This window comes from Anarhichas minor, unplaced genomic scaffold, assembly GCF_050575085.1.
Source record: "Anarhichas minor isolate MPS153535 unplaced genomic scaffold, ASM5057508v1 ptg000030l, whole genome shotgun sequence".
NCBI classification, from domain to species: domain Eukaryota; kingdom Metazoa; phylum Chordata; class Actinopteri; order Perciformes; family Anarhichadidae; genus Anarhichas; species Anarhichas minor.
The window spans coordinates 8,444,470-8,458,582 of NW_027466476.1; the positions used below are offsets into that span (position 1 = coordinate 8,444,470).

The 14,113-nt window shown below is 40.7% G+C and overlaps 3 protein-coding genes across 3 annotated transcripts in view; 1 reads left to right on the forward strand and 2 right to left on the reverse strand.

The window, feature by feature from the left end:
* The window catches only part of col27a1b (collagen, type XXVII, alpha 1b), a 58,253-nt gene extending 52,301 nt beyond the window's left edge, over nucleotides 1–5,952 (forward strand). The window contains exons 42-54 of the mRNA XM_076105015.1: nucleotides 506–613; nucleotides 718–771; nucleotides 2,118–2,180; nucleotides 2,346–2,399; nucleotides 2,502–2,537; nucleotides 3,036–3,053; nucleotides 3,215–3,250; nucleotides 3,825–3,851; nucleotides 4,298–4,363; nucleotides 4,545–4,713; nucleotides 4,820–4,929; nucleotides 5,347–5,565; nucleotides 5,806–5,952. Coding sequence (XP_075961130.1) covers nucleotides 506–613; nucleotides 718–771; nucleotides 2,118–2,180; nucleotides 2,346–2,399; nucleotides 2,502–2,537; nucleotides 3,036–3,053; nucleotides 3,215–3,250; nucleotides 3,825–3,851; nucleotides 4,298–4,363; nucleotides 4,545–4,713; nucleotides 4,820–4,929; nucleotides 5,347–5,565; nucleotides 5,806–5,952 — 1,107 coding nt within the window. The remainder of the gene's footprint in view (nucleotides 1–505; nucleotides 614–717; nucleotides 772–2,117; nucleotides 2,181–2,345; nucleotides 2,400–2,501; nucleotides 2,538–3,035; nucleotides 3,054–3,214; nucleotides 3,251–3,824; nucleotides 3,852–4,297; nucleotides 4,364–4,544; nucleotides 4,714–4,819; nucleotides 4,930–5,346; nucleotides 5,566–5,805) is intronic.
* Nucleotides 5,953–7,616: 1,664 nt separating this feature from the next.
* LOC142964293 (3-oxoacyl-[acyl-carrier-protein] reductase FabG) lies at nucleotides 7,617–9,939 on the reverse strand. Its single transcript, XM_076104555.1, has 8 exons — nucleotides 9,824–9,939; nucleotides 9,544–9,714; nucleotides 8,874–9,052; nucleotides 8,522–8,615; nucleotides 8,373–8,442; nucleotides 8,247–8,283; nucleotides 7,981–8,044; nucleotides 7,617–7,852 (listed from the first exon to the last, which is right to left on the reverse strand). Exons 1-8 carry the CDS (start codon nucleotides 9,845–9,847, stop codon nucleotides 7,694–7,696), a joined length of 798 nt encoding a protein of 265 aa, XP_075960670.1. The 5' UTR covers nucleotides 9,848–9,939; the 3' UTR covers nucleotides 7,617–7,693.
* Nucleotides 9,940–10,042: 103 nt separating this feature from the next.
* ppil3 (peptidylprolyl isomerase (cyclophilin)-like 3) lies at nucleotides 10,043–12,825 on the reverse strand. Its single transcript, XM_076104243.1, has 6 exons — nucleotides 12,342–12,825; nucleotides 11,992–12,066; nucleotides 11,280–11,373; nucleotides 11,111–11,178; nucleotides 10,890–11,008; nucleotides 10,043–10,723 (listed from the first exon to the last, which is right to left on the reverse strand). The coding sequence occupies exons 1-6, from the start codon at nucleotides 12,399–12,401 to the stop codon at nucleotides 10,597–10,599; spliced, it is 543 nt and encodes a 180-aa protein (XP_075960358.1). The 5' UTR covers nucleotides 12,402–12,825; the 3' UTR covers nucleotides 10,043–10,596.
* Nucleotides 12,826–14,113: the final 1,288 nt, after the last annotated feature.

A 14,113-nucleotide genomic window follows, 5' to 3' on the forward strand; every position in this document is an offset into this window, starting at 1 on the left:
TTGTACACTTTTTTCTTCATTTTAGTTGCTTGAGTTTGTTGGGCAAAGTCTGTGCCAACTCTGCTGTAATCTGCCAGGGTGGCCTTCCTTGGCGCCAACCGTGCCGTCTTTATGTTTGGACTGTTTTCTAATCTCCAATGCCACCATATTTCTATAGACCTCATTTTCACAGCAACAGCTGCAGAAAGTAAGTGTTGCAAATATTAACGAGTTGGCATAGTCTTAGTTTTCATGGCCTTGCCAATGTAACATTAAAGTTACATAAGCATAACAGTGAGCAACATAGGGAGGCTTTATTTGTTAGTATTTTAAAAGGCCGCCCAGTTGAGATAAGACTTGGGTTGCTACCCCACTTAATGCAATAATAAGTGTGGTGGGAAGCCAGTGAGGGACCACGAGCTTGTCGCTGCACCAGCGGCTTATACCGGTCGGTCTGGTGTCTGATTAGAGGTTACTTGGTGGGAGGATGCGCACGTGTTTATGTGTGTTTGTGTCTGTTCTCCAGGGTGAGAGGGGTCTTCCAGGTCAAACTGGTGCTTCAGGGAAAAAAGGCTCTATTGGCGGGATGGGATTGCCAGGACAACACGGAGAGCAGGGACCTGAAGGGCAACCAGTGAGCACTAATTTGTGAAATAACTTAAATTTCCTTTACACGACAACTTTTTTCTGCTTGTTCAGTAATGAAGATGATCATACTTTCTTTTCGCTGTTTATCAGGGGGTTACTGGTGACCAAGGATTTCCAGGGGTGTTGGGTCTGTTTGGACCAAAGGTATGTGCACCCGTTAAGCTCCACTCGCAAACAAAGTGATGCACTTCAGGTCAATCAGACCTATAAAGTTTTAGTTCTCCAGTCTGAACAAAGTTGTTGATGGTGATATGACTCGGAATGACCCAAAAGCAATTTCTGGGTATAACTCACATTTTGGTTGAAGTGCTTTTGTGAAGTTTGAGGTTTTCAAATTGTCTGGAGGTACATTGCATTACCTTGTCTTCAGTGAAAAATTGATACAAAAGCTGTTTTGTATTACTGTAACATGCCCCAGGATGACATCTGCTGCACCATAAGTCTGCTTTACTTACAGCACTGCTGCAGTATAGATTATTGCCAGCTGAAGAAACAGAACAGGCTTTCCTGCAGTCTCGCTCTTTAATGTAAACCCTGAGGGGGATCTTGGATACTTTCCTACTGTGGGAGTTGAACAGTTGAGCAGACGAGCTTTGTGTTAGTTGTTCAGTGGAGTTTAGTGTAATTGTTCTAACTCAGGAGCAATGAGTATGGATAATTGGAGTTAAGTCATCAGATAAAAGTGCAGGCTCTGAAACAAAACATCTCAAGTGCTGGAGTGATGCTGAATGGCTGCAATGCAACAATATTGACCCTGTTCTAGATGGGAGATGAAGCTGTTTACCCTAGTTTCTTATAGAACTTTTCCACTTGGATTTACTACATTAATCAAACTTTATTATGGCGCTATTATGATAAAAGCACTGTGCTGCAAACCATTTATTTTTACAGCTTTATTAGAGTAGATTGAAACTGGTAGCGCGTGTGTCGTTAAGCAGTGAGGTAGCTGTTTGCAGTGGTGTATGAAAATGTTACATCTTTCATAATGTGCCCTAACAGAACGCTTTTTGTATGAGGCTGCCAGTGGATTAATATAGGAGCATTGCATCACAGTTTCTGAAGGGGCTCTGGGTTTACCGCTCTCAAAGAACAAGGGACAACCTTGGAGGAGGTGATGAGGAGGGTTGAGTGAAGTGACAATCATCCTCCTCAGAGTAACAGGCTGAGACTGCTTTCAGAGACGCAAACGTCAACATCTTCATAATAAAGTGTCATTAGCATTAGCAATTAGCATTAGCAATTAGTCTGAAAATAGGTGCGTTTTCTGAGAGCCACCGCCTAGTGGCCATTAGAGGAACAGTAGGTTAAGACATCTCACTTGTTTTAGCGTTTCACATGGTGGTTGCCATTTGCTAACCGCAGAGAAATGTGTCAATGTAACAAATCCTGCTTCTTGTCAATGAGGGTCATTGAAAAGTCAATATGTGTTTAACCTTTAGACTTAGCATATCTTATCTCCGGTTATAAACTATAAATATTTGTCTTTCGAGGGACCCCTGGGAGACATTGGCCCAGCAGGGATACAGGGACCAAAAGGACCACGTGGTTTGTTGGTAAGATGAAGATTAATGGTAGTTTGGTAACTGTGCAGTTTTTCAGCCAACACCAGTGCACTGAACTCTCACAAACTGCATACTTCCCATGAAAAATAAACAGTAGCTTCATAAGATACTCCATCATATGTGTCGTCAAGTCACGAACATGCTTCTGCTTTCCAGGGTATGGAGGGCGCTTTGGGCCCCGTTGGCATCATTGGCCCCAGCGGTCATCCTGTATGTACCTCATATCTCATCCTATCTGCCAAGCTTTGTGTGACTTCTCTCGGCTTTTTTGGCAGTGATGGAGTGATCCTCTGTCTCTTTTCTCTCCATCAGGGACCCACGGGTGACAAAGGAAGTCGGGGGGAGACGGTGCGTGGTGATGTTTTGATGAATCATTTTGTCTGTACTTTGAGCACAGAATAGGATACTTAGTATGGAGACGGCACACCACTCGGCCTCCTTTGCCCTCAGCACTTTTCATTTCCTATTGTGCTCCACTGTTTGTTCTTTACACTCAGTGACACTGAGCTGGAATTCCTGTCAGGGTGATGAATGTTAGCTGCATCTCATCTCAAGCTTTTTAAAGAGTTTTTTTAAGAGTGCTCGTATAAAGGCATATTTCACAAAGCTCACTCCCAAAAATGCCAACATTCATGTCTGAGTTTGCCGTGTGAAATCAGGATTTGCTGTGTGTAGAAATGCCGTTTCTGAGTGTAGACCTACAAAGAAGCAGTCTATCGAATTGGCACGAAGACGGCATTACACTGGGCATGATAGAATAATAGCTGGTCTGCTCTCTAACTCTTTCTGTTATTGTGGGATTGTCCACTTGTGAATATTGATTACTTTTTCTTTTGTTTCTTACAGGGGTTGCAAGGACCAAGGGTGAGTCATTATTCACCCCTGTAGCTAAATCATTATTCTTTGCACAGGGCCGGTAGCCTGCTCAGTGCTAGACAAAATCAATTACCTACTTTATCGTCTTCCATAAAATCCAAGTTCTAAAATAATAATAAGAAGGCTAATGTGATGTTGCAATCTTTCAGGGATTTCGTGGCCCTCGTGGACCACCCGGACCACCAGTAAGTTTTTGATTTTGCGTTAATGTGAAAATTCTCCTTTTATATGTAATTCAGTCTGGACTTGCGCGTGTTAACACGTGCAAATAAAGAGAGTTAAGTTTGGTTAAAATGGGTTGAAAAAGAAGTACTCGGCTGTGGGTGCAACATCTATTCTGCTGGAAAATCATTTGAAGAGGAAAATCTAATTTGTGCATGAACACCCTAGTTAAACTGTGAGCTTATGATCTGTGTTATTTGGAGAATAATCACTGACTGGTTCCAGACCTATTTGTTATCCAGTGTGATCTGATTCAAACAGATGTTAGCCAGCGGCTCCCCTTATCTGCAGTTGACATGCTTTATTCCCTGTCCGTTCACACCTCATTTCCTGTGCATTCATAATTGTTTTTGTGCATATCTGCATATTGGATGGGAGTGGCAGAACCCACCACATACACAGTGCAGAATAAGATTTATAGAAGTAATTACAATATACACGGTACAATACATAGAGTGGCTGTTTCTACAACAGTGCAAACAAGATAAACAAGTATACATGGTGTATATACTGAAGGCTTTTCTCTTTGCTTTTCAGGGTCTGCCCAGTTCCTCACTCTCACTTGTAAGTGTTTCGCGTTAATGTCCATCATGTATAGAATGTCATAAAAAGCTGTAAAAAAATGTATGGTATTGAACGTCATAATGAATGTCATGAAAAATCATAGTATAGTGTTCCATGAAAAGGCATTAAAAAGTCACAGTATCTGACAAAAACTCATAGTATAGTAAGTCATAAACTGTCAAAGTAGAGTATGTCCTTAAGAGTCAAAGTATAGTCATAAAAGATTAATTGTATATGTCATAAAAAAATATAAAATACTCACTGGTATTGTTAGTCATAAAAGTAATTGATAAGTTGAAGTATAGTATTTAATAAATAATTGAAGCATAGTATGCAATACAAATGTCACATTCAATTCATAGTATGTCATAAAAGAATATTTCATGAAAAGTCACCTTCAAGGCATTGTTGTGGTTACCTGATGGCCTTGCCGTCTTCTTTGGCAGAGAAATGAGGCTCTTGGTGCCGCCTTTCAAGTCATCATCAACTCCCATGCTGCACTGAGGCCCGAGGTTAGTTCTGAGGAAAACTATGCTCATTGCAAGACATCACAGTTGACTGTTGGGGGTCCTAATGGGTATTATTCATTTGAATGAGTCCTTCAAAAAAAAAAAAAAATTTCTGATCTAATAACGGATAAAAACATTCATAGAAATTACAATTCAATCACGCCAACATTTATGTCCAAAGCAGAACTATCCGAGCATGGACCTGCTCATGTTGGACCAGGGCACAGAGATCTTCAAGACGTTGCAGCATCTCAGCACTCTGATCCAGAGTCTGAAGAACCCGCTGGGAACCCGCGACAACCCCGCACGGATCTGCCGAGACCTCCAGAGCTGTGAACAGAGGATGTACGATGGTGAGGAGACGTACAGTATAAACTGCTCGGTCCTTTCTGTGCACATATCCGTTCTGTTCTTGTTGAATAAGAGCTGTTTTCCTCCTCCGCTGCTGCTCTTTAACAGGCACCTACTGGATCGACCCAAACCTCGGCTGTGCCGCCGACACTATTGAGGTGATGTGCAACTTCACTGCTGGTGGACAGACTTGCCTGAAACCTATCACAGTATCCAAGGTTTGGATCACTTCTATATTTGGCCGTTTGCTTTCGCCTAGACTATCAAAGTCACGCTCAGTTGGCAAGTAAACATCTCGGATATTAATGTTTTGGAGTTATTCTTCAGCCATAACATTTTGTAATTAATCATCATAACGCACAAGATCAGACAGACTCAATGTCTGCATGAACTGTTAGGGACAATAATAGGGACAGACAATCATACACAATCTGTGATCCATATCGAACAAATTCTAATTAATTACACAATTGGAGTCTATTACCAACTAAAAACAAAAATTGTACTTTTATTACATAGACGCAAGAGTCCAGTTATTGTTTACATCAGGAATTTCTTCAGGAATGATGGCATTTATAAACAAGCCTATTTTCTAAATTAGGATTATTTGAGGAACACACATTCTTGCTTTACAGTTGGAGATGGGCGTGGGTCGTATCCAGATGAACTTCATCCACCTTTTGAGCACGGAGGCCGTGCAGCACATCACCATTCACTGCCTCAACACACCCGTGTGGGCAGCAGGACCCTCCCTGCAACCCTCATCCAGGGCTGTGAGCTTCAAGGCCTGGACAGGGGAGGAGATTCAGGCCGGCGACCTCCTCGAGCCGCTCATACCCCGGGACGACTGCTGGGTGAGCACTGCTACTTTTCTGGCATGGCTACAAAGTAGGACTTTATCCACCAAAAGACACTGTGTATATCCTGGATGTCTTACAAATGAATTAAAGGCATTTCCTTCCTCATGAAACATTTGTAAAGCAAATTCTTTAAAACATATTTAGAATTCAGCATTGCTTACGTTTAAAAATGTTGTACTGTTGAGAAACTATCCTTCTTCACATCCTGTGACCGAGCGCGACCTTCACTTTCAGATCAAAGATGGCCGCTGGCATCAGACCCACTTCATCTTCCAGACCCAGGACCCAAACTTACTCCCCATCGTGGATGTGTACAACCTAGCGACCAGAGAACGTGGCGCGAGCTTCCACCTCGAGGTTGGACCCGTGTGCTTCTTATAGGCCCCCCCGTGGAGGGGGCCGGGAAATACTCTTCAAAGGAGGGACGGCGTGGAGGAAGGCGGACGGGGGAGACTAATGCTTCTGTGGTTTCCAGAGACAACAGACCACCATTTTCTCCCCGCGAAATATGCTTGGACTGCAGAAACAGGAGGGGGGGGGGGGGCACTGCAGAAAAGAGGCCCATTGAAAATGCAGAGATAAGACTTCTAGCACTAATCAGCCTATGGAAAACAACAATAAGCTTCTTTTTTTTTCAGAGACTCGTTTGTGTGATACAACACCTGAATGCCCCTTTTTGGAAGGAAGTAATATGACCGTCTCACCCTATGTTGTATCATATTTTCTTCACGGGCTGTGACCCGATTTAGCAAAAAAAACATTTTTTTTAGAGAGATCTGTACAGAAATATGGGACAGTTACATCTGCAAATGCAATAATTCCTATTTTAATGTCTAAGTATTATTTATACATGTATATGTACTGTATATTGTAATATAAAGTGCAATAGTTATTTTTCCACAGCCTTTAGGCATATGCATTATAAACATAACATCACTCATTCAGGTATGCAGTGTGCCTCAGACACACAGGCGCACTGTCTCCAGGTAAGTCTTCTTGAACTTCTAATAACTGTCCGGTGCCGAGAGACCCCCGCGTTCATACAGATGTCCTCACGCCATCAACTGCTGTGCGGCGCTCTCCGTGTCGAAAAATGCGTGGAAGCTCTCCCCCAGTGTGTCAAGATGCTACCTCGTACTGCACCGCTCATCTCGCAGCAAACAAAGACGTTACCTGATATAGATCCGGGATGACACGGAGGAGACACCTGGTGCTACAACCGTTGACACTCGTATGATAAACTCTCTACGTCTGTGCTTTACCAAAAAAAAAGAAAAAAAGGGAAGATTGTAAAATATACACGCAGGTCAAATTGGTTAAATTATATTTTCAAGGTATTATTTTCACGTTTTCAATATTCTTTGTACTGTCTGACACTATAAGTTAAGTTTTTGTATCTGTCAAAATGTCTATAATTATTCAACCTTTACTATCTACAGTGGATTCTATTTAAATTTTATTTAAATTCTGGTTAGCTCTCCAGTTCAAAACCTCAATGTTATGTTTTATGAGTCATTTAGAGCCTTATGGATTCTACAGTCAGTTTTTTCCCCAATTAATCTGTCCTAGACAATCAACTGTATTTTAGGACATTACCATCTGTATTATTTACTGTTTAAGCATTTGTCACTCAAAGGTGCAGCAATGGCGATTGGTCCCGCCAATTTATAAACTCAGAGGATTTCTTACAATACACAACACAACCGAGCTAACGGTGTTTAATCTGTGCGGACATTTCATGCTGCGTGAATGAAGTCTAATGACTCAACAGGTAATTCAATAAAAGTCTGAAACCTTTGTTGATAAGCAGCTTTCGTTTTCTTTTCATTAAAAGGAAAACTTATTATCAAAGTCAGCAAATAACATGCATTTAAGCTGCCAGTTTAAATGTGTTTTTGCTTCCTGATATTCATTTCACACATCTGGAACTGTCAAATCCTGACAGCTAGCGTTGTAAACGTGGAGAAAAATTGTGTCCTTGAAGTAATGCCTTTCTTTTTTTTTTTTTAATGACAACTCCCCGATCAGTTTTAGTGGCAACTTAAAAAAAACGAACACACAGGCAGACTTGGAGGTTGAAAGAACTATATTAGCAGACTGCTGTATCCTAACATACACCATCTTATCTTGGGCACATGGCATGGCGGCCCCCATCAACGGGGAGGTTCACTCCAGTAATGAAGCTGGCGGCATCGGAGGCCAGGAAGGCGATGCCGTGGGCCACTTCTTCCACCTCCCCTGGTCGACCCAGGGCATGGGTCTGCTTGCACTTTGCAAGAAACTGGATGGGTGAAAAAAAAGATTGACAGACACTGAGTGTTTGTTATTTGTCTCGTGTGCTATCAGATGCTAGGAGATGACAACCTCTGAAGGAATACATCTGTTTTAGTGGCAACAGGTATGCGTTACCTGGGCATACTGGTCCTCATCTAGTCCTGCTCTCTTGTGGACCTCTGTGATGATCACACCAGGGCTGAAGAGATGCAGCAGGAGCAGGGACACAAAATATGGTGCATCAATGGAATTAATTTCCAACAGACACAACTGATATCAATGCTTTATCAATCAGAAATTCATGGGATATGTGTTAGCTAATTGTATACATCCAAAATATGAAGGTCAATTACTGAACACAATGAAAACATGGATTTTTCATTTTTTATTAAAACCCTCACCAGACAGAGTTCACTCTGACTTCCTTTGACGCCAGCTCTGAAATGAAAGAGTCATGTTATTTACTGTGAACTTTGTACAATGCTTAACATAATACATAGTATAAAGGAGAAAAATGTCTCACTCACCAAGTGCTGTACAACGCGTGAACTGATCAATGGCGGACTTGGACATGCAATAGGCCAGCACACCAGGGAACTACAGAGAGAAAGCACTACAAGTAACAAATACATGTAGTGGGTGTGGTCGTGAATAGGTGGCCCGCTGTAATACCCACTGATCTCTGTCCGTTGACACTGGATACGTTGACAATGGAGCCTTTGGTCTTGATCAGGTGGGGCACACACAGCTGAGTCAGGTGGTATACGGTTCTGGAGAATGAAACAAACGTTAGGGGACATTCTAACTAAAATGATCAATAATATATACGTGAACACTACATATCAAGTGTGGGAGTAATCACTAGTAGTCTTGTGTCCTTGCGGGCCCTTTTGAAATACATCCATATATCACTTCAGCCAACTTCCATTTGAACTTGAGAGTCATCCGCCATATCCCAGCTACTATACAACCTGTACTACTGTAGGTTCAGCACTAATATATCTTTATGATGCTCTGCGTTATCCTACCTGACATTGATGTTCATGATCCTGTCGTACTGAGCCATGTCTGTTGTCTCTATGCTGCCCATGGCCAGGATACCAGCGCTGTTGACGAGGACATCCAGTCTGCCGAAGTGAGCGATAGTTTGCTCCACCGTCTTCTTCACCGTCTCCTCGTCAGTGAGGTCTCCAGGAACCAGCAACGGCTAATAAAACACAGACGTGTTAGGAATTTAAAAGCTTTGTTTTTTTAAGTTTCAAAATCATAGTCGCACAATACTGAACAAATCACTTTGTTAAAGGCAGTAATGTTTGGATGATAAAGTAAGATTGTTTGCATGTTGTTTTTAATGTGGCAGCATGTATGCTCCAGTGTCAGAAATGGTCATTTTATATTGTATTTACACTTTATAACACACATTTAACACATGTGGATGTGCTCATCCAACAATGCATTGCGGCTGAATATATTGATAGCAGACTTTTTAACGCCACATTTTGACGAATTGCGTTTGCGTTTTTACACAAGCGGACCACCAAACTCCATTCATAAAAACATTAAAAGTGTAGAATCTTGATCCTCTCTCTCTTCTCTTGGTCCACAAAAGACTGCATCGAACGGTGTCGACATGTTTGTACTATATTTCATCCCAAGTCACATAACGTTGGTGCACAGCTCAGTGCGAGAGTCGGCTACCTCGGCTGCTCCACAGTCCGTGCACTGTTTGGCTATTTTCTTTAGATTGTCCACATCGCGTCCGTTCAGAGCCAACAGCGCTCCGAGTTTGGCGAACAGGACGCTCGTGCCTGCACCGATGCCCGAGCTGGCACCCGTTATGAGGGTCACTTTATCCCGCAGGGAAGACACCTGGAAGACACAAACATGTCCATCAGGTGTCCACGCAGGTACCGAACCTCACGATGAACAGAAGTTAAGTTTGTATAAAGCTATAATGAAGTAGTCAAAGTAGACTTACTTTAAATGCATTGTCTGAGGCCATTTCTGCGGGGTTCTAATGTAGTTTGTATGAACTTGCTACGGACAGCGAAACACACTTCGTCCACTAGTGATGACGTAGGAGGTGCTCATCGGTTTGACAGCGCTGCTTCAGTTTTAGACTTCCAACCTTTAACCCTGAAGCGTCAAGTCTTTCGAAGTGGTGACATTCAACAATAGTCATTTTTGCACACAGATGTATTATTTACAAACGTTTTATTTAGTACAAAACATTGACAGCTTATTTATATTGCCTATCAAGAATAAAAAAGGATCAGACTGTGTGTGTAGCAGTGGCGTACAAAGTCAGGGGCGTGTTTTCTTTTTGGACTAAACTGTGAATTTATGAAGATAAACAGAAAAAGGTTAGCCTTTAATTGCAATGCAAATAATTTCATAAAATAACAATAAGCATACCAAGTTACAACATTTGAAAGAGCATACTCATGAATTTTGCTTCAGGATGGACAGCAATTTAAGTGTTGACGTATTCAAACCACTAAGTAAGTTTGACTCAGAATTTAAATGACGTTTACAACAAAAATATTACAAAATGCTGGTACAAAAATGTGATTTTGTTAGGACAGCTCAGCATTATATAATTTAGTCTGTGTCATGATGATGTCTGGGAGCTTTCTATCTAATTTCTAGCCTCTAACAAGTTATCTATTTGAACCTTGGCAGGGTACTTTACACTGGATCAATAGGCTTATTGGAAAAAAGAACCATTTGCATATTTGAAGAGAAAACTGTCTATGCAGCAAAAGGATTGGCATGAATGGTCACATCCTTTATCCGGGTTTCCGTCAGCGGTCGGAACGTCTTCTCATTGACGGGAAGTTTCTCCAGTTCATCCAGTGCTTCCAGGCCATCGATGATCCTACGCGTGGAAGAGCGAAAGATGTCAGCTGCTTCAGTAAAATAGATTCTAAACAATATAACTTTCAGGCACAACAAGCGGCTGTCTGCAGAGCCGAAAGAAATGTCCAACAATCATTATTTCCATCTCACGTAACACACATTTATCTGTATAAAAGGATGCGTACTTTCCAAACACCGTGTACTTCATGTCCAGATGGGGCTGTTTGGCATATGTGAAGAAAAACTGGGAGCCATTTGTGTTGGGGCCATTGTTTGCCATTGAGACCACTCCTCTTACATTATGCTGAAATAAAAGAAAGCCAAAGAACACAAAAGTTACAATGCTGAAGAGTGATGAACCCCGATGAAATATTAGGCCAACATGCTAGAACTAGTAGGTACTCACTTTTAGGTGCTCACTGAACTCATCTTCATATTTGCGGCCCCATATACTTGTTCCTCCTTTGCCTGTGCCTGATTGGTTTAATCAAAATACGGGGAATGACTAACAAGAAGTGAGGATGAGAATTCTGCCATTTCAGTGTCGATGTGCAGCAGATGCAACAATCCCATACCTGTAGGATCTCCAGTTTGAACCATGAAACCTTTAATATTGCGGTGGAAGACACAGCCAGTGTAGAAGCCACTGGCACACAAAGCAAGGAAGTTCTGTAAATAGTGAAATATATGCGTTAGGATAGTCCAAGTTAAATCCTTTAAAAACAAGGAATATTAAAGAGACTGCAGTGATGAAATGTATCCAAGTACTTTATTGAAGTATTGTACTTAATTACAATTTGAGGTACTTGTACTAGAGTATTTCCATTTTTATTCTTTGTACTACTTAATCTATTACATTGTGGGGGTAAATATTGTACATTTCACTCGGCTACATTTATTTTGATAGCTTTAGTTAATTGTTATTTTGCAGAGGCAGATTACAAAATATATGCAAGTAATAAACTATGATGTAATTGTATGGATAAGACCACCCTGCAGTACATAAAGTAGATAAAAGAATACCCCAGCTGAAAATAATACATTATTCTGAAATGGGCCATTTTGCATTATTACTTTTTGATCCCAATACTTGAATGCATTAATCTTTACTTGTAGCATAATATTAACACACGGTGGCATTGATACTTTTACTTAAGTAAAATTACTTCCTTCCACCACTGAGAGACTGTATATATATAGAATAATATAACAACTTTAATGCAACTTTCAGCCAAAGCTTGCAGCGTGTGACGTAGCGTTAACTGTAGCCAAAGTTAGTTCACTTACCTCACATGTTCTCGGTGCGCGCTCACAAAACAATTCGATTTTAATTTCTCCTAGATCTGTTTGAAGGGTAACAGCCTGTAACATTAGGAAAAGAAGAAGAATCATTAACCCAAAACGTTAACTTTTAGGAGGCACAGGAATCGCCATTCATTACCGTTTGCTAGCTAGCTTAGCACGTTAGCCTGACTGTAACAAAATAAGCACGTTCTCCTTACAAAAGGGAAGTTTCTCGCCTGGCTCCTAACAAAGGAATAGGCCTTAAAACACCGTATTAGTTGACATTTACTTAAACGGTTCTGTGGTTTTTAAGATAACAGATATCTGCTGAAAATGTCCACAATCAAATTTACCATTTCAAACGTTGCGTCTTTGAACAAGTGTGTCGGAAAAACATGTCCGTGTCGGTGCATTGGCCAGCAAAGAATGGTTCCGCAGGGAATTTACGATCTTCTAAAAAAAACAAAAAACGAAATTATAGTGACATATTTACCTCTGCACAGAGCTGTTGAAGCTGAATGTAAACAGCCAGAACCACACAGTCTCTGCAGAGGTTTAACACTTGTGATGCTGTTCAGACATGGTCAAATGAACATGCTATGTGGCCCCTGGACGGAAATTCTGGGGTTAGCCCCCCAATTTTCCCATTCTGTGAAATGTTTACTATTTTTCTATGGTTTCTCTGCTTAAGTATTAGACCTACCAGATTAGTTACAGGTTACATGCAACACACAGGCACACAACTGGGATAATGATTGTATTAGATTTTGATACAGGGACCTTGTTAAAGACAGGAACTCAACATAAAGTAGTCGAGCAGGATGCACCTTGAAGCCTCATGCCAGCTGATTTTGTGCTTTGGTGCATAATCCCAAAGACAGGGCTGGGCAGTTGACAGATTATCTATCCAACACCAAAATACAACAGAACACAGTCATTCACAAAATTCAAATTTCAACAAGACAAATTAGGTCAACCAAGTTTATTTTACCTCTCGTGGATCGTGTGCAGGAAAAGATGGGACAGATATTTAAACAGAATACTCTGTGACATAATTCATTTTAATACAGACACGCAGAAGATTTCCTTATTGACAAATTTGACAAACCAACAATGCATGAAGCCAAATGGGAAACATTGAAAATAAGGATTTTGTACCCAAAAATGATTCAAAGAGAAAGAACAAAGATGGACATCACAGGATGAGAAAGTCTTATCATGCCAACATACACACAGATAACACTCTCACACTTGCATTCATCCGTGCTAATCCTGATGAAGACATAATTCTGAAACACAGCTCCATTTGTACATGGTCATTGAGGAAAACGCAGAATCAATGTTAAACCAAGTAGTTTCTTTAAACACACAAACACATTTACTTTTGAACCAGCAGTCCATATTAAATACACAAAACTAGAAAGAATGTATAGAAATGCATATAAAACTAACTGTATAAAACAATTGTTTAAATTAATAAAAAATAACAGGTGTAATAAAAAAAAAAAAGGCAATCAACTCAAACAAGGAGTGAGTACTAGCTGGTTTCCTGAGTAATTGAGTTATACTGTAATAATACCAAGTGTTGTAAAAATTAAAAATAAAATCATAATTATAAAAAAAGGGCAAACACAGAACAAAAAGATTAACGACAACTATAAACGCAAACGCTAATCTACTTCATGCCCTTTTACTAGCAACCTACACCATGCATGTTTACCGTACTGACCGTTTACTCGCAGTGCATGTGAAACACTTTACATTTGACAAAAGGTTCTCTGCCGTCAGTCTTATTGAGAATAGCTGATTGTCGTAATCTGCGGTGTATTGCTGAGGTGTTCTGGAAGTTATTTAACACGCTCCACTTGGGATTTACAGGTAAATAATCTGTCTTTCTAGGAGTAGTTCTGAAACAGAAACAAACCTAAATACTTATTAAATACCTGGTATCGAATTTAATCTCACGGCTGGCAGTCATTCAGTCAAACCTTCTCATACTGAATACATACAAAACATTTGTTATAATCACGAAATTGTATTATTATTTGCCTTTACCTAAATGTAACTTGTGGGACAGGTGCAAAAGCATTCTCTCAACTTCAACTTCTCACCATCACCGTAGTAA

Excerpts from the sequence above, each read along its gene's own strand:
- LOC142964293 (XM_076104555.1), bottom strand. The coding sequence starts at position 9,847 with ATGGCCTCAGACAATGCATTTAAA. Across the intron at positions 8,616-8,873 it reads ATCATGAACATCAATGTCAG|AACCGTATACCACCTGACTC; the intron begins GTAGGATAACGC and ends TTCATTCTCCAG. Across the intron at positions 8,443-8,521 it reads GTGTCAACGGACAGAGATCA|TTCCCTGGTGTGCTGGCCTA; the intron begins GTGGGTATTACA and ends TTCTCTCTGTAG.
- ppil3 (XM_076104243.1), bottom strand. The coding sequence starts at position 12,401 with ATGCACCGACACGGACATGTTTTTCCGACACACTTGTTCAAAGACGCA. Across the intron at positions 11,179-11,279 it reads TCAAACTGGAGATCCTACAG|GCACAGGCAAAGGAGGAACA; the intron begins GTATGGGATTGT and ends TAAACCAATCAG. Across the intron at positions 10,724-10,889 it reads AAGTACACGGTGTTTGGAAA|GATCATCGATGGCCTGGAAG; the intron begins GTACGCATCCTT and ends TTCCACGCGTAG.